The sequence below is a fragment of the Athene cunicularia genome, unplaced genomic scaffold (assembly GCF_003259725.1).
Source record: "Athene cunicularia isolate RWA unplaced genomic scaffold, athCun1 SCF_2, whole genome shotgun sequence".
Lineage (NCBI taxonomy): Eukaryota > Metazoa > Chordata > Aves > Strigiformes > Strigidae > Athene > Athene cunicularia.
In genome coordinates, this window is record NW_020799266.1 from 173311 (window position 1) to 198830 (window position 25520).

The 25520-nt window shown below is 54.5% G+C and overlaps 2 protein-coding genes across 4 annotated transcripts in view; both read left to right on the forward strand.

Moving 5' to 3' along the window:
* Nucleotides 1–375, forward strand: part of LOC113490644 (band 4.1-like protein 1) — a 36040-nt gene extending 35665 nt beyond the window's left edge. For all 3 annotated transcript variants that reach the window (XM_026867188.1, XM_026867190.1, XM_026867189.1), the window contains one exon: nt 39–375. In XM_026867188.1, the coding sequence (XP_026722989.1) occupies nt 39–354 (316 nt within the window). In that variant the 3' untranslated portion in view covers nt 355–375. The remainder of the gene's footprint in view (nt 1–38) is intronic.
* On the forward strand, nt 370–24431 carry LOC113490649 (the record flags this gene model as incomplete). The annotated part of the gene is made up of 14 exons (XM_026867206.1): nt 370–483; nt 1057–1092; nt 3051–3242; nt 4580–4678; nt 9409–12090; nt 12659–12766; nt 14018–14416; nt 15817–15903; nt 16326–16406; nt 16599–16661; nt 18485–18580; nt 19545–19625; nt 20482–20598; nt 21796–24431. Coding segments are annotated over 14 exons (4164 nt in total), but the record flags the coding sequence as incomplete, so codon positions are not given.
* Between the last annotated feature and the right edge of the window lie 1089 nt (nt 24432–25520).

Below are 25520 nucleotides of genomic sequence, written 5' to 3' on the forward strand. Positions count from 1 at the left end.
GGGGCTTGCTGATGACACTCCACCTCTCTCATCCCTAGGCTGGTGTCCCCAGAGCCACCCCCCAAGGGCTTCCTGGTGATGGGCTCCAAGTTTCGCTACAGCGGGCGGACGCAGGCGCAGACACGACAGGCCAGTGCCCTCATTGACCGCCCGGCTCCCTTCTTCGAGCGCTCCTCCAGCAAACGGTACACCATGTCTCGCAGCCTTGACGGAGGTATGCCCCAAATTGGGGAGGGGGTGGGAGATTGGTTCGCTGGCGGGAGCAAGGGGGGATGCTGTTTGGCTCGTCTCTGTGAGCTCTTTGGCTCGTTTGGCAGGGTTACAGCAGCCATTAGGCTTCCTTCTGGAGGCTGACCCCAGCGGCATCCCTGTGGCAGAGGGGAGGGCGAGAAGCGGGATGAGGATGGTGAGTTTGGCAGCAGGAGACGGTCCGAGACAGAGGATGAGGAGGTGACCACCCCAACGAAAATCAAGGAGCTAAAGGTACAGATGAGGCGGGCAGAGGAGGGTGGATGTTGAGGGGTAGGCTGGATCACACCTGAAGAGGGCAGGCAGGGGACTGGGCACAGGCAACAGGGCTGGGCTGCAGGCAGTAAGGGTCATCTCGGGGCACGGTCCCCTGCAGCCCTTTATCTGCCATCTCTGCCCCAGGCTGGTGGGACCCTTAGGACACAACTCTTGGCCTCGCTGGTGAAAATGGGGCTGTCCTGGGGTTTGGCTCAAGTCTGATTCTCCAGCACCCTCCAGGTGGTCTCGAGGCTCGTCTCCAGGCAGGGCTGGACCTGCGAGCAGCCCTGTTCCAGGACAAGGATGGGGACAGGCCAGGCATACCAGTGCACACTCGTGCCTGCCACTGCCCAGGCACAGCCCACCCGCTCCCTGCCCTGGCCCCCAGGCTAACCGTGGGACACCTCAGGCCATTTCAGCCACATGCTGCGAGGGGAGGGGGGGTCCGGTCCTTCTGCACCTACCAGCCCATCAGCTTAACTGTGATGTGTGTGACAAGTTCCCTCGACTGACCCTGCTGGTTACTTTTAACCCTCTCTTTGCTGCCAGCCGGAGCACGAAACAACCCCCAGGCACAAGCAGGAGGTATTCTCTCTGGAGTATCTTAGTCCTCATTGGTGCATCATATTGTCCATCCTTTCCAAAGCAACACTGTGTGTCACCCTATTTACTGGAATACAAGATGCACCGGGGCAGGGGGTTGGATGCTAGAGAAGCCCAGTGAGCAGACAGCTGGGGATCTGCCCCAGCGTGCGCACGGCATCTTCTATCCCACTAAGTAAGGTAGTCCTAATCGTACATGTGAGCAAGAGCCCTCCCAAGGCGCAACGGCCAGGCCCCCACGCTGAGTCCTTGGGAAGACCTGGCTTCTGCTCGTGTTACTGGCTCTGCCATGTCCTCGCCTCGTGTCTTCTCTCCGTCCAGCCCTGCAGCCCTAGCTCTCCTGTGGAGGCTGGTCCCATCGCTCCTGCTGGCACCCCAACCCGTGCTGTGCTTTTGCCGGACCCGACCTGCCTCCGCTGCCTGCCCTGCCCAGCGGCTCTGTGCTCCCGCAGCTGCCCACAGTCACCCCAGCCCTAATTTCCTCAGCGTGGCTCTCCGCCACAGAGAGCAGGGCTGGAGCTCCTCACTGCGCCGAGCTGCCATCCCACCCCGCCGATGGCAAATGAGTCTGATCTGCCTCCAGCGCCTGCTCTGCTGCCCGTGGGGGCAGGCACTGGCACCCTGTGCCAGAGGGCAGCTGCCCACCCTGAGAGCAGGCTGTCACAGAGAAGAGGGAGGCTGTGCCTTCCCCTGCACAAACTCCCACATCCATGGTGGCCCCCCCATCAGGAATGATTCATCCCAGCCTAAAATCCACGGCTGCCCCCCGGGGGTTTCCCCTGTGCTCACAGTGGGACATAGATTCTTGCTGGAGCTGTTGGCAAACACGGCCAAGAGATGGGGTTAGCTGTGCTGGCATCACCCAGCCCTCACTGTCCCACTCGGCACCGCAGGGCAGACCCCGCCAGGGCAGTGGGCACCGATCCCAGTCCCTCCCCTGCCCACCTCATTGCTTACCTCGCTGCATGTGCATGTGCTGCTCCCCTGGCACACCCCGAGCCCAGAGGTGGGCAAACCACAAAGCTCTTCTCCACGGCTCAGACACACGGATCCACGAGGGGAGCTTTTTCATGAGTTGCACTGAGCCTTCAGGATGTGGAAAATTTGGTAGGGTTTTTCATGAGACTCTCTTGGGCTGTTGATGAGGAGAGTACCGGAGAGGTGTTTTAGGTGACTCCTTTCGAACCTCAAAAGAGGTTTGAGTTTGAAAGAGAAGCCAGGGTTCTTACTGGTTCTTGCTCTGAGCCAGTTTGCCCACCTCTGTGGCAGGACGAGGGGAGCCACCCTGGTGCCTGTGCCATCGTCACAAAACGATGCTCAAACGCCTAAACGCCACCTTGCACTTGAGTGCTCTTGAGCTGTCCTCTCTCCACAGCAGGACAGACCGCACCCCACCCCAGGCTGCTGTTGGGCCCAGGCTGGCCCATGGTGATCCATGCTGGACATCTCTGACCAGCACTTCACCTCCTGCCCTTTGGCAGAAGCCCACTTTGAAGGAGCTCCCTTGGAAATGCTGGTTCCCTGCCCTGCTGGGACAGAAGCTCCGGCTCCTTTTGTGCCCGACACAGGAGAGCAGCAGAGGAGGCTGCTGGTATTTCCAACAGGGTCCAATCCCTTGCTGATCCCGAGTGAGAGCCCACTCTCTTCCTCCCTGTGGCTTAGCTTGTCCTCAGCAGGCTGTGCTGGAGATGCCAAAGGGGCGTGCTGTGCCCTGCACGGGGGGGAAGCCTGCCACGCGCGTTCAGCTACGTACTGCCTTTTTGCTGCTCCCTGCAATGGTCTTAGTGAGAACTGCAGATCAGGGTGCTCTGACATGCTGTTCATTTGGCTTTTGAGACCCTAAATTCCAGTGTGAAGCAAACCCTCCCAGTGCCCCCACTCATCTCTTTTGCCTTGGCCGGTGCTTTAATCATAGTTCTCTTCATCTCTCCTTCCCCAAGTTTTTAGACAAGCCAGAAGATGTTTTGCTGAAGCATCAGGCCAGCATCAATGAACTGAAACGGACCCTGAAGGAGCCTAACAGCAAGCTGGTTCACAGGGACCGGGACAGGAGGCTGCCTTCCTCGCCAGCCTCTTCCTCACCCAGGCATGAAGATGAAACACCAAAGGGAACCCCAGAAAAGGCCAGCGAGGTTTGTTCCACTGCTTCTCTTATAGAGGGGATCAGGTTGTTTGCGTGAAGATGTTCCTCAGCTATTGGGCTTTGGATCTCTGCCTCCTGTGCTACCATGGGACAGCATGGTGGAAATGACATGCTGGGGACACGGGGTGGAGGGAGGAGGCCTTTGGCCAGGCTATTGTCTCTAAGCTTTGTAAGGAGCTAACCGTTTTCACATTCCTGGTAGTGATGTCCCTTTGTGCTCAGACACTGCATGGAGTTGCACTTCTCATCCTTCTCTGAGGGCTGTGTTTTGGGAGTGTACCTGAGAGTTGGGTTGTGGCTTTGTTGGCCCATGGGATAGGGCTTTCCTCACCCCTTGTCCCAGCTGGGCTGCTACATGGCAGTGTTCGGTGCAGCTCTGGCCCAGGGAGTGTCCTCAGCAGAGCAGGATGCGGCAGCTTTGCAGAGGTGACCCATGGTGCTCTCACCTGCTGGGACCTGGGTGGTGGGAGTAAGTGGAGGGGTGAGCAGTGCCGTGCTGGCATCCTGCACGCATGCCCTCTCCTCCTGCTGGCTTTGCGGTGGGGCCGTGAGTGTGAAAGGAAAGCACCTGGGGAGCTGGAATTGGGGCTGCTGGGACACGCAGAGCCCCCAGTGCTGTGCGAGGATGTGGCACAGTTGGGTGCTCTGTGGTGCTGGGTTCCTGGTTGGCTCAGCACAGGCAGTGTGTGGCAAGGGCATCCCTGCTCCCAGCCTGGATGCCCTCTCCCTGCCAGGGACCCTCTCTGCTTGCTCTCCTCTCCCTGTGGGGACTCTGGAGCCTGTCCTGTGCCCGCACCCGTGGGCATGGCTGTGGACAGGGTGGGTGCCATGTGTGGGGTCCGCTTTGCCCTGGCTTCCTCTCGGGACAGTCTTGCAGAAAGCAAGTGAGGCCGTGGGCCTGGGCTGTGGGGAGGGTGCGTGGTGCAGGGCGGCTGGCCAGGGGCTCTCTGCAGGGGTTTCGTGATGTGCACATGCGCCTGCTGGTCCCCAGCACTGACCAGAGACCTGGGGCTGCAGGGTGACCTGGGCAGAGGTGAACTCACAGCCCCTCATCAAAGCACTGAGCTGGGAAGAGGAAGAGGGACTTCACCCCATATCTCTTTTACAAGCAAATACATGAAGTGCAGAGTTGTAAATGGAGCATCTAGAGCTGGCATAGCTGTGACCTCTGTTCATCCATCCACCCAGCCATCCATTTACCCATCCACCTACCCACCATTTGTTCCTTCATTCCTTCTCATGTGCTCTCTCTCTCTCTCTGTCTCTCTTTCTCTCTCTCTCTCTCTCTCTTTCCCTGTGGGTGCTGGGGTTTCCATGCTGGCACAGACGATGGAAGAGGACACCCTAGACGATCTTGCATCTGAGCATGGAGCTTCCCTAAGCATGGAGTCTTTCACGCAGAAAAGCCTTGTCTCCTCTCCTGAGGTTGTCACCATCCTCCTCTTCCCACCCTTCTCTCTCACCGTTTCCCCCCCATGGGGCCCTCTGGCCTGCCAAGGTGGCTCCTGCCCTCTGAGCAGAGCCTGAGCCAATCGCTGGCCCCCCTGGGTGGGTCCCCTCTCCAGCGATGGGCAGGATCCCTCACCAGGACAGGGCTGTTGCTGAAATCTGCTCCCCTGACTGTTCCTTCTGGGCTGTGAGACAGGGTCTGGACAGGGACCTTCCAGTGGAGCCCTGATGTGCACCCCCAAGCCTGGCTGTGTGCTGGGTGAGGGGGCCATGCTGGAGGCCAGTGCTGACCCTATGGCACAGGTACTCTGTGGGTGCAAGCAAACAGGCAGCCACAAGCTGTCTTCAGCGATCCCTTGTGCTTTCACTTTGGCTGCAGTTCTCCAGCCCAGGCACCCTGAAATAGGGCATCTTTGGAGGCATCAGAAATGTGGGACTTAATGCCTGTGCAAAGTTGGGTCATGCTACCCTCCATGTCCTTGTGCAGTGCCCACGGGTGAGGAATGTGGGCTCTCAGCACTGCTTGCGTGCAGGGTTTATCTCGTGTGATGGTGGTTGTTTCCCAGGACAGCCAGGAGGAAATACTACTGAGCAGAAGAAAATAGTCTTTGAGACTTGGTTCTGGTGTGGTTTGCTCAGCCACACTGCAGTGTGGTGCTCAGCAGTTCTGGGATACATGTCCTGTCTGAGTGCCCCCAGGGAAGACAGCGGAGCAGGAGGCAGGAGCCAGGAGCCTCAGGCAGGGGGGCAGACGAGGCTGGTCCCACTCTTGCTCCCTGTCATCTCCCTTAGTGCAGAAGTTGCCAATGTCAGCAAGGCTGAACCTGAACCTGGGCTGGCTGGAGCACGTGTCCCTAGGAGGCAGTGTGGGGGTGAGTGAGGGCTTTAGCACAGCCTCAGGCTTCAGCAAGGGTACAGGCACCTTCAGTGAAGCTTGGGCTCTGCAGTGCATCTCCTGATCGATGCTGGGACCCTCTACGTGCCAGTATTTACATGACAGAGGACAGAAACAGCAGAATTGAGGTGCACACACATCTCTTGATGTGGACAGTCTTCCCCTCAGCCCTCCACAGACCCTTGGGATGCCAGGGCTGCGCTGGGGTGCAGGTGCCAAGATTTCTCTCCAGGCATTAGTGGCTGAGACTCATCAGTTGATATGTGAGAACTTGTACCCCCCTGGCCTCTGGTAGCAGGGGAGGAATTCATGGCCATGAGAGAGTAATGACATGAGGACAGCACATAGGCAGAGCTTGGAGCTCTCATCATGCTCAGCCAGAAAGTCCCTCAGCGCTCATGAGCTTCAGAGCCGCTGAGGTTGGGATATCAGTCACCCCCAGTGACACGCGTCTCCAGCTTCCTCACTCCTGCTGGAGGACCAGAATGCTGAGCTGGGAGATGACAGGAATCTCTTTGGCTTTGGGTGACAAAGCAACTCAGTCTGTTGTCTCAGATTCACTCATTCTCCCCTCCTTTTCATGAAGCTCATGCTTTCCTCTCTGGTGGCAGGGACATTGATGGATGCCAAAGGGCCTTGTTGACAGGGGCAGAAGGCTGTCTCTGCTCTATGCCATCATTTCTTTCCTTTCTACCAGCTTACTCTCTCTTGTGATGCTTAGGCCACAGGGAAAATGGCTTTCCCAAATGCTCCTGTTCCTAGAGCAGATGTGTTGTCAGGGGGGAAGTGTGAAAGTAAATTATCCCTTGGGAAGTCAAGGTTGCTCTATGGACAGACCCTTCCCAGCATCATCACTTCTTAGACTTGGCTCCTGCCTTGGCACACACTCTGGCACACAGGACTGGCACACAGTCCTGCCAGACTGCTGATCTCCAAAGCTCCAGAAACTCTCTTCTTTCCTGGAGGACATACTCAAGTATTTGCTCTGAACATCCCTGAGTCCTCAAGCTCTGGAGACACAAGGGCTGCCGTTAGCTGTGGAGCTAGAGCTGTGGCTGGAGCTGGCATTGAGCCAGAGTTCAGATCACACCACAGAGCAGTTCCCTTGGAGTGGGCTGTGTTCATCCCAACAAAGTTTGAGGCAAAGGAAACTGGTTTGGAAATAAACCTGAAGCTTTTGGGTTTTCCTTACTGGTTAAGAGGTCCTGCCATGGAAGAACACATTGTTCCAGGCTTCAGAAGACTTGTGTTAAGGCTTTTTGATCTACAACATATATCTCAAGCCTTAACTCAGAGAAGGGAGCCTGAAGAATCTCATCATTTTTGTCCAGGGAAGGTCTCCTCCACAGAACTCTGGTTTGTGGCCAGAGAAGGGGACGAGAGGGCTTCACTAAAGAGATTTGTACATGTGTTCACCACCTGTCTGTCTTTGCCTTGGCTGCGGAAAGGGCTCAGCAATGAGAAGCCCCTGTTCCCTCAGGAAAGTAATCAGTCTTCTGGTTGAATTGCTCACAAGCATTGCTACTGAATGGGAAGACGGGTGTTAAAGGAATGTCAGAGACCAACCTGGGCTTCCCGGCAGGCTGAATGCAGCCGCCAAGTTAGTGATAATGTTGCTTTCATGGTCAGCCTCAACTGTGAAAAGCCTAGGTGCAACCTGGCAGTCACCAACTGCCTCTTGTGATTTCCATGGACTAGGAAGAAATAAAACTGTCATTGGAGGCTGCTGTGGAGGAAGGGGCCTGGAGAGCAGATGGTGCTTGAGAGTGCAGGGTAAAGGGATATCGGAGAGGCTTGTGCAAGTGATGCTGTGGGGAGCTGGCATGGGACAGGTCTCCTGCAGAGCTGCTCCTCCAGACGGGACTGCCTGGCTGTGGCCGGGTGCAGGTGCCCTGGCAGAGCCCCTGGCAGGGGTCTGTCTTCCATCTGTGGAGGAGGGTGCCCTTACTGCTGTGTGTGTGGCATGGCTTGCAGCGCACACGTGCCACCGCAGTGGCTGTCCCTGCCAGCAGCGCAAGGAGCCTGCAGTCACCTCTGAGCTCAGGCGGCTCAGCGTTCTCGCAGAGGGCCTGCAGTGGGCTGGACGTGTGGGCAGCCTCCCACCCAGGAGCTCACTGGGGGATTTTCAGGGGGCGACCATGCTCTTGCCAGAGCCCATGGCAGGGGGGCAGGGGTGTGTGCTGCCCGGGCAAGGCCTGGGGCACTGTGCCTAGGGACCTTTGCTTGCTTTGGCACCTGATGAGGAAGGCAGCAGCATGGGGCTTTCACCAGTTTCTGATTCCCCTCCTTGTGGAAGCCCTTCCACTAATAATCAGTTTTCGTCTTTTCTCTCTCTCTAATCTCATCTTCTTTTCCCTTCCTTCTCACTCTGCTTCCATCTGCTCCCCTGTTTCCCCTTATTCAATATCAGTTATTAGGTTTCCATTTTGAGTGCAACTGCTCCAAACATTCACCCTGACACCCCTGCCTGGGGCATGGCTCACGTTTTCATGGATTATTTTTCCTAGTTTGAGCAGAGAGCAGGCAACCAGTCCCCCCCGCTCTCTGGGGCCAAAGTGCATCCTGGTGCCACAGCAGGTCAGTCTTGCCCAGCCTGCAGAAGTGACGCTGTCTCTGCCCGCAGGCTGGTGCCCCGGCAGCCTGTGTCATGGGCAGAGCCAGCCCTGTGCCCACCTCCACAGGACTGTGCCTGCAGCGTTGCCCTTCGTGTGTGCTGCCTGCAGTAGGATGGCTGGGGAGGCTGCTGAGTTTCCTCAGCACAAGTGTTTTCCTGCTGCTGTCTTGTCATGAGTTATTTTCTACCTTCTGTTCCAGAAGTGGTTGGATTTTAGCAGTGCTTTGTTCTTGTCACTTGTGGAGTCTTTAGCTGTCTCGCAGGACAAAGCTGTGACAGTAGCAGGGACCTGGCATCCTCCCATGTGCAGCACTGCAGATACACTGTGGCATATATTACATACCCACCGCATCCTTGCTGCGGGATGCTCCAAAATCTTTGCTTGATCCTTGCTGCAGAACCCCTAGCTGTCTCAGCTGCCAAGCCCAGGGTCTTCTTTTACACTTCACAGGTAACCTTTTACAGGTTACATTTTCTGAACCACTTGGTTTCAGCATTGCTACAAACCTCTGCTAAATAATTGCTTCTGATGAGATTTCCCTGGCTATCGGGAAAGGAAAGACAGACTTTGGAGTGAATCTGAGCTGCAGCATCTGGTAGGAAGGGGAAAGGGCCTTTCTCATGCCTAAAGGTGGTTTCTTTTCTTTCTCATGCTCCTGGTGTAGTCTTAGGGCACATGGATGAAGCTGAGAGTGAATCTACTCAAAACAGAGACTGTTGCCTACAATGAAATCTCACCCTTTGCTCATGGAAATTGCTAGAGCTAGTGGAAAACAGGAGTCAGACAGGCAGTCCCCGTTGGGTTTAACCAGCTGCATTCCCTTGCCTCATGAGAGATAACCCTGATGGTTGCTAATGCGTCTGCTGGGAGCATTGCTCCCACTTCTGTACTTCCAAGAAACCTGCAGATACTGCAGGTATGTCAGTGAGCCACCACCCAAAAAGTGGTCCCTGGAGAGGATAGAGCATCTCAGTCCCCGTCACAGCATCAGACCCCTTATTTTCAGTCACTTCTCTCCATCAGCGAGTTGCCAGGCTCTTTGTATAGACCCTACCTCAACTCTTGCATGAATAATAGTAATCATTCAGACAGTCCTGTCTGAGGCAGATCAGCTTTCTCTAACTCATGACAGCAGTCATCAGCTGTTAGGTAAAGTATGTTTGATGCTAACTCTTCTTGCTCCAATTGCAATGCAGGGCTCGGAGCATTGGGTATTTATAGAGAGAGAAACTCCTAGGCTGGAAGCAGTAGCTCTAAAGAAAGCTCTGGGAGTCAAGAAAGAAGAAACACATGCAGGTACTTCAGAGGTGAAAATGAGTGAGAGCATATCGAAAGTGGAGATGGCAGTAGGGAAAGCCAAGGAAATGGCAGGCCAGGAAGAGCCAGCAGATGCAGCCCTGGATACCCGGACAAGAGCAAAAATGATTGCTAGTCCAGAGGATTTTGAGTCTGTCTGGGAGGATGAGATCTATGAAAAGGAAACCAGCGGGGAGCCCAGACAGGAGGCAGAGCGCCTGCCAGCTGTGAGCACAGAGGAGGAGCCCCAAGAACAGAGCGAGGAAGCAACCACCAGTGAGCCAGGTCTGCCCAAACCATGTCAGCAGCCTGAGGAGAGGCAAAGGGCAAATAATTTGGGGCCAGAGCCTCCCCAGGGAGAAAGTGAGGTGATCTCCAAGCAGTGTTCTTCTGCAGCCTCCAGGAAGCAGGAGGCCAGAGTGCCAGCCACAGGCACAGAGCTCGTTAAAATTAAAGTGAAGGCTAGTGATGACAGCTCAGAGACTTCTGCAACCCAGAGGATCATCTACTTAGGAGATCCAGAGGGAGAGGAGAAGGATAGTAAAGCACACCTGCTTTTGGAGACTAGTGGATGGCTTGGCTTGGAGGAGAGACCAGAAGCCCCTGTGAACGTGTCCAGGGAGGGATCTGGGCATGCGGCACCTGCGGCAGAAGGGTTCCAACCCTCTTCCTCAGCCAGTCAGCAACACAGGGCAGTGTCTGGAAAACCTGCTGAAGCACCAGAGCAGCCCGGGACAGGATGTCCCACCTCAGGGTGGGAGGAAGGGCTGTCCCTACACCAAGAGAAAGCATCTGCTCATCTGACAGGCTGTGAAGCACTCAAGGGAGGCAAAGCCCTGCCGTGGTCCCAAGAGGTGGGACCAGAGGAGGTGGATCTGCAAAGCCCAATGGGAGGTTTGAAGCCATGTGGCCTGGCAGGGGATGGCCACAAGGCTGAGGAGCACAGAGGGAGCCCAGTGCAGAGCCTGGACTTCAGCACAGCAGCATTGGGGCTCTCGGGAAGAATTGGAGCAGGTGGTGACAAGGAGGAAAGTGCCAAAGAGATTCTTCAGATGGAAGAGATAGAGACCAAGTCACCTCCATCAGCTGTGCCTCAGCAGGGCCACCCTCACGCCACTGCAGGGTTGGAAGGGGATAAACCCAGCATTCCCACCCCTGTGTCCTTTCCCCAGCAGTCCAGCCCTGACCCTGCAGAGCTAGCCCCAGGTGCTGAGCCTGAGGGTAGAGACCTGTCTCGGGGCACCAGCCCTGTAAGAGATGTGGGCATACCCAAAGATGTGAACCCCTCCGTGGAGGTGGCACGCAAGGACGCAAGCCCTGTAGTCAGCCAAGGAGCACCCAAGGACATCAGCCCTGTAGCAGAAGTGACAATACCCAGAGGTACCAATCCTGAGTCTGAAGAACAGCCCCAAGACATGGGCTTTGCTGCATGGAAACTACACCAAGGTGCAAGTCCTGTTGCAGGAGGACCACCCCAAAACTCAGATGCTGCAGCAGAGCTGATCCAGGTCAGAGACTCAGCCACAGGGGAGGTGGCCCAGGACATGGACCCTGTCACAGTGAGGGCAACCCAGAGGAAAGTTCCTGCCACAGAAGAGCCGCTCCAGGAGGAGAAGCCCATGATAAAAGAGCTCTCCCAGGACATAGGGCCCACATCAGGGAAGCTGACCAGAGTTGAAGGCTGTGGGATGGAAGAACTGTCCCCTGAGAAAAGCCTTTGCTTGGAAGAGCTGCCTCCCAAGGCAGAAGAATCAGAGGAACAGACTGAGGCCATAATAAGAGACCTGCCCCAAGAGGGTTCTGTGGCTAGAGGGCTGCTCCACACTGCAGATCTCAAAGGACAAGAGCCATCCTGGGACTTAGAGTTTAATGTGGGACAAGATCTGCAGGGCAGGAGCCCTACAGTAGGAGAAACCACCAGGGACAGTGACCGTGTTCTGGGGCATCCTTCGCAGGATAAGTCTCCTCCCAAAGAAGCTGCTGATGTCCCACACTCCCACACCCCTGTAGCAGGTTTGTGTCAAGGAAGCAAGACATACCGACTCTCTACCTTGATCTGTGAAGGTGGGGGAGAGCTGAATGTGAGCAGTGGGGCACATCAAACAGAGTCTGGGTTGTTGATGTGTGTGGCTGGGAGGACAGGACCAGTATCAGAGGAGCATGGAGATGTCACTGTGGCCCCAGGTAGCTGGCAGGACAGCGAGAGCTACAGGAAAACCTCAGTAGCCTCTAAGATTAAGATGTTCGAGCAAAGCGAAGCGGAGAGAAGGGCAGCCCAGGAGGTACAAGAGCATGTGCCTGAAGCTGAGACATCAGCAAAAGCAAGGGGGAAGATGGGTCTGGCACAAGATATGGTTTTGAACACAGGCCTTGCCTCAGCACCTGCAGCACCAGTCATTCCGGTGGGACCTGCATCCAGTGTGGGCTCCTTGGCCCTTGGGCAAGGGGCTGGTTTGGGAGACGCCTCCCAGCCTCTCTCTCTGAAGGAAGATGTTTCTGTTGACCCGGAGCACGAAGGAGAAGACAGTGCTGACCTGGCCTCCCCTGACTCTGGCTGCGAACTCACACTGGCAGAAGCCGTGGTAACTCTTCCAATGAACTGTCCGGACGGAAAGTTCATGCGCATGTTGTGTGGCTCTTTATTATCATGTTCGGTGGCTCCTCACACATCCATTGACTGACAGCAGTCGCTTTGCATCCCCTGTCCTTTTATGTGTGTGTGTGGTCAGGCTTATTTGCTGAATGCAGACCCGCTGGCCAGTTGGTTCATTAGCTTCTGTTTTGTGACACCCCCCCACCCCAACCCCCCAACATTTTGGCTCCCTGGAGAATGCCGCTCGCTAAACCCAAGAGCGGGCACCCAAGCTTCATGTCCAGGAGCAGGAAAGGGAGACGGGGGGTGGCTGAAGGAGCTGCGACTGTCACAGACACGCACACACACCTAGCAGCAGCGTGCCCACGCTTCCAGCTTCACCCTTGCATTTCTTATGTTGATATCCCTTCTTGCTTAGCTCGCCAGCCTCACCCACCCTCCCCTGTCTTCAGCAAGCTGGTGGCTGGATGATGAAATAGCTTTCTTCGCTCTTGTAAGCTCTAGATCAGCACCTGTAGAGTTCATTTCCTTACAACTAACCATTTTCTCTAATCCAGAGCAAATCTCAGGAACCAGGTGGGGAAGAAAAGGATTTATCTCACCCGTCAATAAAATCCAGCCTGAAAGAAGAGAATTTAAAGACTGCTGTTCCAGTGGTCTTCCAGGTCTCAGTGCTGTTTTACTAACTGCTTCTTACTGTAGTGTGAAAGCTCACATTAACCAGCTGAGGGCTGTGTGCTTCCAGCTCCTCTCCCCATTGCAGAGCTGTTATGTATATATTTATACATACACACACACACACACGAAAACATGTATGCAGGTGTGTTCCTCTTGAGTTTTTTTGACACCCTGTTTCTCATACCTCTCAACCTCCCAGCAGTGCCAAGGGAAGGTTGTGCTGGCACAGCCTGGCCCATTGCAGGGGTGGCTCTGGCTGCAAACACTTGGACCAGAGTTCAGGAGGTGGGTTTCCTCTGGCATCAGTGGGCTTAGAGCTGTTCCTAAGGGAGAGCTGCCTAGAGTGAGATGCAAAGTCCAGCATGGATCTAGATTTCCCATGGCTTCATGGCAAAGTGTGGCGAGGACAAATGTACCCTCTGATGGTGGAGTTGAGAGGTATGTCCATGTCTGGTGTAGAGCTAACGGAGGGAGGAGGGAGGTCATCCCTTGGCTCTGATCGTGCTGTCAATTACACTGACCAAACACTCAACCAGCTCATCCCTAAGACTCACCCCCGGCTGCATGAGGCCTCTGGAGGGGAGGTGTTGTGGTAGGGGAGCAGATTCACTCCCCAGCACAGGCAGCTGCCCTGTCATGCAGGGCTGGGGGATGGCTGGTCCTCCTCCCCCTGGGGTGGTGCTCCGCAGGGCCCACGCAGATGCTCAGTGGAATTGGCACACTCCTTCGCTTCTCCTTCACCACGTGTGGCTGGTGGGGCCCTTTTCTTTCAAACTCTTCTCTCTTTCTTTCCTTTCGTTTGTTTTTGGGGTTTTTTTTTGAGTGCCCAACCTTACTGACATACGATAGCACTGGCATCTGAGCTGTTTCTGAATGTCTCTTAACAGACCTGTTGTTTTGCATACATCTGCTTCCACTGGGTGCACGGACGTGCCTCCCAAGCTGGCCAAGCTTTTCTGTGTGACTGACCCTTTTGTGAGATGATTAATTACCAATACACTTTTGGCAAAATCAGATTGAATAACACTTCTCCCCCACTCCACTCCTGCAAAGTCGCTGCTGTCAGAAAGGTTTGAGTCTCCATGCTTGAGTTGTGTTTGACTCTACTCTGTGATGTTTGCTGCAGCCTTCTTTCTCCTCCTCCTCCTCCTCCCCTCTGCCCCGTCGGCACTGCCAGCGCTGCCACGCCGTGTGGTGCTCACTGTCTCCGTCTCTCTCCGCCATTGTGTCTCATTCAGAGAGCGGGCTTGAGGGAGGGCGCTGAGGAGAAAGCTAAGCCACCTCGGCACAGAGCTCCTGAGAGTGACACTGGTGACGAGGAGCAGGACCAGGAGAAGGACTCGGTCTTTCTGAAGGACAACCACCTGGCCATCGAGCGCAAGTGCTCCAGCATCACGGTCAGCTCAACCTCCAGCCTGGAAGCAGAGGTGGACTTCACAGTTATTGGTGACTTCCATGGCACAGCCTTTGAGGACATCTCCCGGAGCCTGCCTGAGCTGGACAAGGACAAAAGTGAAACAGAAGACGAAGGCCTGGTTTCCTTCCAGCACACTGACAAAGTAATTCCTGGACTGGAAGAGGATGTCAAAGGCGGGGAGAAGGGCTCCCAACCCAGCCCAGATGTCTCCCATCTAGAGGTATACAGGGACACCATTCCACTGAGACTGTCTCAGTGCATCATGCCTCCATGTTCCTTGTCCTGGTGGCCAGTATTACTCGCTGATGTGCACTCCCACACTGGTTTGGAAGAGCATGCTAGCTTTCAAACATCCCCAGGTTCCTGTCCGCTGTAGCTGTTTTCCCCTGGCGCACACTGTCGTCTGTTGTTGCATGGCTATGTCGTGTGTTTTGCGTGCTGCTAACCATAAGAAGTCATCGTCATCTTGTAATCCCCTGTGTTTGACTGCCCACCCTGTCCCTTGCACCACTACAGCATGTCAGCAGCTGGGAAGGCACGTGTCACTAACCAACAGTTCTGTCCTTGTGTTTTGCATGAAGTCAGTGACCAGTTTGTGTAGTGAAATGTGCTGCCAACTAATCTCTCTGGTCGTGCTAGGTCTGGGAGGGATTTACAGAGTAGCCTGTGGGAGACTTTCCAAAGCTCGTGGAGGGTCACTCCTGTGCTGGGAGTGACTATAACAGGGCGAAGACAAATGCATGCAGCATGCATGTGGAAGTTGAGTTTATGCCACAGGGAGAGGACAGTAAAGCCAGCCTCAGCTCGGACGAAATGTAGCCTTGCCTCTGTGCCAGGCCAGGGCCATCTCCTGCCCAGTCAGCGCTGGGGCAGCCCTCCAGCCCTGACAGGTAAGTCCCCAACGCTGCCTGGAGCTGCCAGGGTGAGTCCAGACCTGGAGCCAGGATAAAGCTGCAGAATTAGAGGGAGGTTTCTCTGAACTAACCTTGAAAAACTTGTGCCATGGGATGCAGGGTCACAGTGGGACTGTGGACATGGATGATGAGCTCCACCATGCCCCATGGCCATCGCTGGGCAGGGGAGGCTGTTGGCTCAGGAATGCTGAGTACTGGCGAAGCAGACCCTGTGCAGGAGTGCTTGGAAGCTCCAGATTCCTGTAGCAAGGAAGCGCTGAAAACCTGTCTCCATTCCCCTGAAGTTCTGACTCCCTGGGTATAACCACAGCCGCCAGGAGCTGGTGCAGATCATAAACCTGCTGCAGGGCACAAGTGAAATGTATTTGGTGGGTGTCACTCACCTTTTGAAGACCAGTGTGACATAACCCATGGTGTCTGTATCCAAAAAAATCCCTGAAAACCCCAGGGACAGAACATCAAGTCTGATTTGGGGTATGTCAGTCACACAGGGCCCTTTGCACGGTGGCCACCTGCCCAGGGCAGCAGCCTGGCCTCTGCTCTTTGCCTAGGTAGGGCTTTGCATAACGGCTTGAAGGACAACAAACGTGTGGCACCTGCCAAGGAGTGGGGCAGAGATGCTCTGCTCATGGGGGCTGGTGCATAAGGATACTCAGGGCTGTTGGCATCGTACCCCAGTGCCTGACTTGCTGTGTTTCCTCTGCAGTCATCAGCACCAAAAATGGATGCTGTGACCGTCAGCCTGGGCCCAGGCATGAAGAAGCCTGAAGCAGATGGCTCTGCTCCCCACCAGGTCAGCACCACAGAGGCAGCCCAGGTGACATGGTGGCTACATCCTCCTGTGGCCTTGCTCCCCAATGGCTCTGCCAAGCCTCAGTCCAGCAAAACCTGTCCTCGGGCAGCAGCACTGGGAGGGCGGGTTAGGGGGCCTCTGATCACCCTTTTATTGCTGGAATCCCCAAAATACCAAACCAAAGCCCACCCAGAGATATTCTGTGTGTGTCCCTGGCTCCATCTGCTGTGCTGCTGGGCAGCACTGGCACATGGGGACAATCTCCAGAGGGCAATGGCCACCATACCTGCTGCACTGCACGTGTCCATGGCCTCATGGCCCTCCCTGGCTTTCTCTGGCAGCAGGGATGGCCGCACCATCCCTGCGAGTGTCACCCCTTCCCTGGCACCTCCAGGCTCACCAGGTTTCCTTTGCCCTGGCAGGTGGAAGGAGGCACCCCGGGCAGCAGGGACACCACAGCCACTGCTCATGCTGGCACCGCAGAGACTGCACTGGCGACCTCAGTAAGCAGGGCTGACCCCTTGAGTGCTGGGGGACCCGCTGTGCCCTGAGGTCCCTCTGCTCCGGCGAGGGTGACTGGGGCTGGCTGTGCTGGGGGGGAACCCTTCCCCCCTGGGGATATCTGCAGAGGGTGACCTGCCTTGTTTGCCCCCACATTGCATCCGAGCCAACGTGATCATCTGCTTTTCTTTCAGGACCACAGCACCAAGGCTGGGAAAGGGGCTGTTCCCACGACAGACCTTCGCTCCCTCTCGCCGGTGAGGAGGGGGATGTGGCACCACCAGCCAGGCCAAATGGGAGGGAGGGAGGGAGGCGGCCCTGTGGGGACTGGGGGTGGGCTGGAGTTGGTTCCACAGGGTCCCCTTCCATGTTCCCAACACCCTTGGCTGGTGTGTTGGTACTGGGAGAAGCAAAAGGATGCTCTGAAGGTTGGGGAGCAAGATGGCAGGGGAACCCCTACCCATGGCCTTTTTCCTGTGCCAGATATGTACCTTGAGCGTCTTCTGGGAGAGAATAATTCCTAAAACAAAGCCCAGTCCCTGGTGAAGTCACATAGCAGGCTGAGATATCTTTAGCCCTGGGTATTCTGCCTGGCCACCCAAGGCCACACACCAAGTCTTCTGACTCCCAGTGGAGGTCATGGCCATCAGCAACCCTGCCCAGCAGCAGGCCTTCCTCTGTAAAATGTTCTTCTGCTCTGTTGCCTTGTTTTGATGGAGTCAGGCCTGGCCAAATGCCACGTGGTGCCCCAGGCTTGTCACTCTGTGCAGCCGGGAGCACCAGCACACCCTTCTCAATCCCTGCTGTGCAAAGCGGGATGGACAAAGCTAGAAGCAGGCTGAGAGCTCTGCACTTAGGGTGGCTTGAGGATAGAGGGGGAAGAGCGAAACTCTTTAACATCTTTATTGATGATCTAAATGAGGGGATCGAGGGCACCCTCAGTCAGTTTGCAGATGACACCCAGCTGGGTGGGAGTGTTGATCTCTCCAGGGTGGGGAGGCTCTGCAGAGAGAGCTGGACAGACTGGAGCCATGGGCTGAGCCCAACTGGGGGAGTTTCACTGAAGGCAAATGCCGGGGGCTGCCCTTGGGCCACAACAACCCCCAGCAGGGCTACAGGCCTGGGGAGGAGTGGCTGGAGAGCTGCCAGTCAGAGAGGGACCTGGGGGGTTTGATAATGAGCCAGCAGTGTGCCCAGGTGGCCAAGAAGGCCAATGGCATCCTGGCTTGTGTCAGCAATAGCATGGCCAGCAGGGACAGGGAAGGGATCTGAGCCCTGTGCTCGGCACTGGTGAGGCCGCCCCTCGCTGAGTGGGTTCAGTTTTGGGCCCCTCACCCCAAAAAGGCCATTGAATGACTCAAGCATGGCCAGAAAAGGGCAACGGAGCTGGTGTAGGGTCTGGAGCACAGGTCTGCTGGGGAGCGGCTGAGGGAACTGCGGGGTTTAGTCTGGAGAAGAGGAGGCTGAGGGACCTCCTGGCCCTCTACAGCTCCCTGCCAGGAGGGTGCAGAGAGGGGGGATGAGTCTCTTGAACCAAGGGAGCCAGTGCCAGGCCAAGAGGTAATGTCCTTAAGCTGCCCAGGGCAGGGTCAGGCTGGCTCTGAGGAAGGATTTCTTTGCAGAAGGGGCTGTTGGGTGTTGGAATGGGCTGCCCAGGGCAGCGGGGGAGTCCCCATCCCTGGAGGGGTTGAAGAGTCGGGTTGACCCAGCGCTGAGCGATCTGGTGGAGTTGGGAACAGTCAGTGTGAGGTTCATGGTTGGGACTGGAGGAGCTTCAGGGTCTTTTCCAACTGAGATGATTCTGTGAAATGCAGCCATGAAATCATCTCCTTGCTGCAGAGGCCCTTTCCTGGGGCTCTGGGCTTGGGGTACCTTGAAAACCTCTCCCTGCCCCCCCAAAAAACTAGGTCCAGTTGGAAGCACAGCACAGTGTCTTTTTTTTTTTTTCCTTGCCACTTGCTTCCCTCTGTTGCTTGGCTGAGTAGGTACATGCCATTGGGAAGGTCCCAGCTCTTCAGGAGCCAGTGCTGGGGGCTCCCCTGTGGCAGCCCCACTGATGCTGCTGCTCTCTGTCCTGCAGATCACCAGCGGCTCCGCAGGGAAGGAAGTGCTCACCAGCATATTCAGTGCCACTGCGGAAACCCTCTCCACTTCTACCACTACCCACGTTACCAAGGTAAGAGCAGTTCCAGAGGGGGCAACCTGACACAAGCCACTGGAATTTGAGGATGGGTGGATTTGTATTGTGGTTGGTCCAGCAGAAAATGCCCCTCTTCTCCTTACAAGGCAAAAAAGTGTATGCTGTCCCGTGGGGGATGGTGAGCCAGCACAGTGCCCAGTGCCCAGGTCAGCCTGTCCCATCCAGCCAGGGATGAGCATGGCTGGCTGCAGGCAGGGACAGCCAGGCATCGAGTGTTCATCCCCTGCCTACCACCTGTGGGGACTGGGAACGTGTTGTGACCACCTCTGCTCCTTGGTAGACTGGGAGGGCGGGGAGTTGCTGGGGTGACAAGGTGAGCAGCACGCAACATCACTGACCTCCTGAAGCCAACTGCATGGGTGGGAGGGATTCTGAATTAGGCTGATCAGCGTGCGTGCACGTCCCTGCCTGTGCAACAGGGGTGAGCGTTCCGAAATGCACCTAGAACCAGACCCCAGGTCCCCCTGGCCCAAGAAGCCCACAGCGACAGTGCTGGAGCATCTGGCCTTGTGTCAGTGATGGGAGCTGTGTTAGCATGGGGTGCTTTGGGTTTATTAGAGCTGGAGTGGCACAGGCAAGAGGGAGCAATGGTAGGAAATGAAGGAGATGAGGCTGCATCAGAGGACCTCGCCCATGGCCATTTCATTCCCAAATTAAGCGCACATAGATGAAAGCAGAAGCTCAGTGAGGGAGCTGGGCAGGAAAGAGGGGACTCAGTACCTGCCACCTGGGCCTTTTGCTTTCCTCCCCACCTGTGACCAGCTGTGTCTTGCCAGTTCTCACCACTCACTGAGTCTAGCATAGTGGGAGATACGCTAAATTATGGGGGGACTTCCTAAGGCAATTCTGGCAGTGTCCTTCCTCCATGGGCAGAGCTACATCTACCAGGAGCTGGCTTCTCAGAGAGCTGTGGGTGAGTGCTTTCCTTCTTGTTGTGCAGACTGTGAAAGGAGGGTTTTCCGAGACCCGAATAGAGAAGCGCATCATCATCACAGGAGATGAGGATGTGGACCAGGACCAGGTAGGAGCAGGATGCCCTGGCCTTGCCCGGCTCTGGCTGCCCCCAGCTGCAGTGCCACACGCTTCTGGTTCTGGCTTGTGCCTGTTTAGCCCTTCTCTCCAAAACCTGGCCCTTGATGCCCCAAACCTACCAGCTCTGTCTGGCAGTGCAGGTCCCCACAGGGTGCAGTGGCACCGGTGTGAAGCCCCAGCCCAGCTCCCATCAGTGCCCAGTGGAGCAGTGGTAAAGGTTACATCCCAACACAGAGACCAGTGATGGGATCACCTTTTTATTTTCTTAAAATACATTTCCAGTTGCCCTTTCTCTGTGAAAATACTCCAAAGTGATGCAGGTTATTCCTCTCTTTCCAACACAGTGTCATTACAGGTTGACTCACTGCAAGTGATGGTAGAGACACCTGCCTCTGTAAAAGAGGAACAAAAAGTGACAAACTTTTATGATAAAATAAAAGGGATTGACACAGATGTCTAGGGCCACGGGGTCATTTTCCTGTGGCCTATCCCTTTGGGATTTTTTGTTTAAGAAGAAATAATAAAGAGCTAAAGTATTTAAAATGCTCTAAAATAATTCTTAGACATTTTTAGAATTATAATAAATATAATTAGATTATTACTGTAGATTTTTCTAGGTTTTTCATGCAGAGAGAATTACTGCTGTTCCTTTTGCTTGGGTTTCATTAGGGAGCCTGGTACATAGCGCAGATCTACAGAAAAAAAACAGCAAGAGAAAGGCAGTGCATGAAGCTTCCCAGTGGTGGGCTCCAGCTGCTTTCTGTCCACCTGTTCTGTCTGGCTGAGAGCAACGTACCAGATTTAAGGGAAGTGACAACAAATGCTTTCATCCTTCTGGTTTCTAGGCACTGGCTTTAGCAATCAAAGAAGCAAAACTACAACATCCCGACATGCTGGTAACCAAAGCTGTGGTATACAGAGAAACAGAACCTTCTCCAGAGGAAAGGGACAAGAAACCTCAGGTAGGTGAAGTTACCAGGTAGGATTTATACCTGCTGCGTAGGGGTGCATGTGACTGGGCAAGTGTCTCTGATCCCCACCAGCTGCAGGTGCTGGTAGGTGTTTCTGCTCCTTGGCACTAAGAGAGGCCGCTCCTGACCAGCTGTCCCTGTGTGATGGTGGCTCTGGGCATGGCCACCTGGTTGTGGTTAGAAAGCCAGTGCCATGCTACCAGAAGCAGTTCTGCAGATGTCACCTTGCTCAGCAGAGGAGTCAGAGTCATTTGCATGTAAAGAAGAAAGGACCTGGTGATACCAGTTTTGTGGATGGGCTGAGAAACTTGGCTGCAGGTTCTGCAAAGCCAGTCCAAAGTATCAGAGCAGTGTTTGTAAAAAAAGAGGTTTCTTTAGGCCCATTCAGATCCCCAGGTTGTCCTTTCATACACAGGCAGGTACGGGCAGCAGCACACAAGGTCTGTGCCTCCCTGCAGATGCCCCAAAGCAGTCACAGCCCCAGACATTTTTCTTCAGGGCAAAAGCTGGTTTGAGGACTCACTCCTGCCCCACTCTTAGCCCCCCGCTCTGCCCCCATTGCTCCCCATCAGCTGGGCTGCTGCAGCCCTTGGGTGGTGGCACAGCCCAACAGACCCCTGTGTCAGAGCAGCTGAGGGGCGGAGGAGCATGGTGGGAAGGAGAGGGGGAGCTTCTGAAAGCAGCTTCACTGCTGAAAAATGTATGAGCAGCTCTGTCACCAGCCAGGCTGCAGGTGCATTTTGAGAGGCCTCTTTGAAAATATGATTTTGTGTTTCTTTATCATATGAAGAGTTTGATTGGCAGCTCTTAAGCTTGGAAAAGCGACCAGCTCCATTGCAGCTTGGAAGGTCAGAAGAGGCTCTTGCATCTGTCTAATCTTACTTCCTGTCACACAGTACAAACAAACAAGCCTTAGACACTTCAGCATCACTTTAGGGAGCCACCCAGTTTTAATTGAATGGCTTAAAATAAGGGAGCAGTGACTCATCCTCATCTCCCCCATGCACCAACACCAGCCCAATAAATTAAGAGTTCCTGCTAATTGCCAGAGGTCTTGGTAATTAAATGCAAACTGTGGCCCCAAGTGTTTGCAAATTTACTGTGCAGTGGCCTCATACAAAGAGGACCCCTTTTATAGCCAAAGAAATCAGCACCCCATGACTGGTCATTTCCATCTGCCTTGTACAGGAATCTTGACCAACATATTCATTGAAGTTGGCATCTGTATTCAAACCTGGAGAACAGCGGGAGAAGGAGCCTTCATGCTGGATTTGTCAGCAAGACATAGACATCCTGGCTGAAATGTTCTTGGCAAGAGACAAAAATTTTTAAAAAGGAATAGCAAATATATTATATATATATATACATACATATATATATATATATATATATATAAAAAACAGGAAACAAAATGCATCCTTGCACTGCTGCTATATGCTGGAAATGAATAGCAAACACCACCACCAACAAACAAAGCCAACCCTCTGCAGAAAAATAGAAGAATTTACAGGATTGGTGATAAAATAAGGTTAAAAAAAATAACAACAATAATATTGTTAACAACACAATAAGCCACCATCTTGCATGTTACATTAAAGAATACACAATCATGAGTTCATTTGTTGCACACTGAATGGAAAGGAAAACTGCTTTGCAACAAAGCAAGAAATAAGCAAACTGAACTAAAAAAACACAAGCAGAAGCAAAACCATTCCCCACCTCTGGAAAGAAGAGAGAAAACCATTGAATTTATTACCTTAGAGTTATTTTCCGATTCTCAAGTGTTGTTTCGCCCTTCTCCTCATTCCATGCTGGTTCTTTTGCATCTTTTGGGGTTCTGTTAACTCTTCCCCTTCCCTTCCTTATCTTCTTCTCTGTGCACTTGTCCAACCTCTTGTTCTCTGAAGGTATTTAAGAATGGATTTAATTTCAAACAAAACAAATGATATGTATATGGTTTCTCATTTATAAAAAAGCAGCCTGTAGGGTTTCATATGGATGTGCATTTAAGTTATGTATATTATTATATATAACGAGGGGGGAGGGAGGGAACAATACTGAAATAATTCAACAGTGCTGGTAAATATAATGACGACATTTTTAAATTATTAACTATTTGATTGACTGTGGTTGGTGTATTTTGAGACTCTTAGATCACACGTGGGACTCTCAGTCCTGCAAGAAGAGAACGGGGAAGGTTTCAGCTGCTGCTGTTTTAGGGGGGGAAGGGGAGAGGGTGAGAGACAGATGTCCCGGCGGCTGATCTGCAGTGTATGGTGGTTGGATGTGGAAGGTCAGTGGTGACTTGTAGGGGCAGGGAGGGAGGTTGAGGCTGCGGCTCTGGCAGCTGTAGGCAGGATCATCTCCCCGGCCCCCACCCAGAGCATGGGAGTCAGCTGGGAGCAAGATGGCAGCCACAGGACCGCGTTCATCACTCCTCTCCAGCCCACTGAGCCATGCTGGTGGTTGGGGTGGTTTTGCTTTGTTTCTGGATCCCAGTAATGAAGTTACTTGAGCTTTGTAGTAGGGTCGAAGGCAGAGAGGTTGTTCCTGACCTGCCTCCCCCACTGCCCAGGGTGTGATGGCAGGGGCTGCCCGAGGCTGGTGGCAGCAATGAGGGCTGGTGGCAGCAATGGTGGGGCAATGGCAACCCTTCCCCCAACCTGCCTGGGGATGGGCACTGGAGAGACAGTGCTGTTTCCATCAGTGCAGAGCGTCCCTGCCATCCCAGGCTGGGCGAGAGAGCCCTCTGCATAAGAAGGCACATGTTGAGGAGATGTCAGTGGAGCTGCCTTCCCCCAACTCATCCCAGCTCAGCCTTTAGCCACAGGCTTCCCCTACGGCTGCCTTTGGAAGAGGATCATGGGCCAAGCCCAGGGCCTCGTACACTGTGAACCAGGCGGTTAGGGTAGACTTGGAACCAAAATCAGAAAGGAAAGGAAATAAACGGGTTTCCTTCTTGGAATCGTCTCTAGCTCCTGTGGAAACAGAAGGGCCCACGATTCTGCACCATTTTGCCTTTAGTCTCCCACCTCTCACACAGACGGTGCCCAGAAATAGGTGCGTTTTGCCAGGTCCTGCAACGTCTCGGAGGATGACAGCGAGCAGGAGAGCCTGCACCACGCGGATGTTGTGGGCAGACCCCGCTCACCGCCTTTGCTGTCCTAGCAGAGAGCCTGCTCCCTGGCAGCCACAATTCACCAGTTGTTTGCTAGTATGTCCCCGTGAAGTCTGTTCTCCTGGCAGAGAGGTTTCTCCTGCAAGCGTGAAAGGTGTGAGCACAGGCTGCTTGGGACACGGGCAGAGCTGCTGGCTAGCACCATGCTGCCAGGTCATGAGGGTCTCCCCAGCTTCCCTCTGAGCACCTTCAGCTACCTTTAGAGACCAGACCCCCAGCCAAAAAAAAGTTAAGGCAGTTGCAAAGAGGCTACTTTTTTATCTTTTCTTTTTTCAATACACCCAAACCAGCTGTAATCAGCAGTGGCACTTTCAGATAGCGAGGCAGGCTGGTGGCGGGCTCACGGTCTGCACACAGTGCTCATGTTCATCAGCACACTGAGTGGTTCATAGTTGGAGGAGCTCACCTGGCTTTGGCACCTTGACAACCCACCAGAGGCTACTGTGAAACTAGATACTTGCTTTTGACATTGTGTATAGTTCCAAAGTCGGTTACTGTTAAAATTAGTGGCCTTACGGAGTTAGATTTGATGTGTGCTTGGACTGAAAGGAGTTATGTTTGGAGTGAGCAGATCCAGTCCCTGGCTTCCGCAGCGTGTCTAATGGGTGGCAGTGTTTAAAAGCTTTGAATAAAAAAAGAAAAAAAGCTCACTGCTTGTTCGCCTGGAGAGGTGTGGGTTTCTGCTGCTCAGCAACAACTGAGGCCCCCACAGGCTCAGCTCCCCCAGCCTGCCCATCACCTTGCTGTTTCTGATGGCTGATCACTGCTTGTCTTCTTCCAGGGGCCTTTCTGTTGGAAGGGGTGGGAGACACGAGTGCCTGTTTTTACCTGATGCCACAAATTCATTCCAAACCTGGCCTGCAAATGCATGAGTAATAATAACAGCAACAATAATAACAATAATATTTATTTTTATTTGAGAAGCACCTTACCAACCAACTGCAACGCTCTGTTGTTCCTTCACTAATTCTCCTTTTCTCTTCCCTTGTTCTCCCTCTCCCCCCTTCGGTCATACTCCTTTTCAGTGCTCGGTGGTGTATGCGTGTGTGCTCACTGTTCTTGTATTCAATAAAAGTGAAATAAATGTGTTTGATGCTAAATCAGCTTGGGGCCTCAGTGGACTCTTTCCTACTAGGAGGATGGAGAAGTGAAGGGGGGACCTTGCAGCTGGGGTCTCTGCACATGCAAACACTGGGCCCTGCTCTGTCTAAAGATGCCCCCGTGTCACGTATTGGGGCTGGTGGAGCTGGGGGTGGCTTCATGCGGCAGCTGCCGACCCTCGTACACAGTGTGGGGCAGCGAAGGTGGGTGCGAGAGGAGGTGGCGGCTGTCCCTGAGGAGTCAGAGTCCGTCTGTCCTCCTGGGGCAGAGGACGTGGCGCTATGAGGCACCCGTCCCACAGATCTGTCTTGATGTGATGGTCTCTGTGTGTCTGTCCCGCTTGGGGGGGTCCCGGACCATCTGTCCCGCAGCCCCCACAGCGGGGCTCTTGTCCGTCTGTCCCACAGCCCCCCCAGCGGGGCTCTTGTCCGTCTGTCCCGCTGCGGGGCTCTCAGTCCCCGGCTGGGCGGACGGGGGGCCCAGGGGAATGGCCGCCAGCTGGGGGCTCTGCGGGAGTCAGCACGTCTTTGGGGGACCCTAGGGTCGGCGTGGAGCAGCCGCCAGCCATGGAGGGTCCCGGGAGGGCCGCGGGGGACACCTGCCGGGTTTGGGGTCTGGGGAGCCAGCGGGGGGC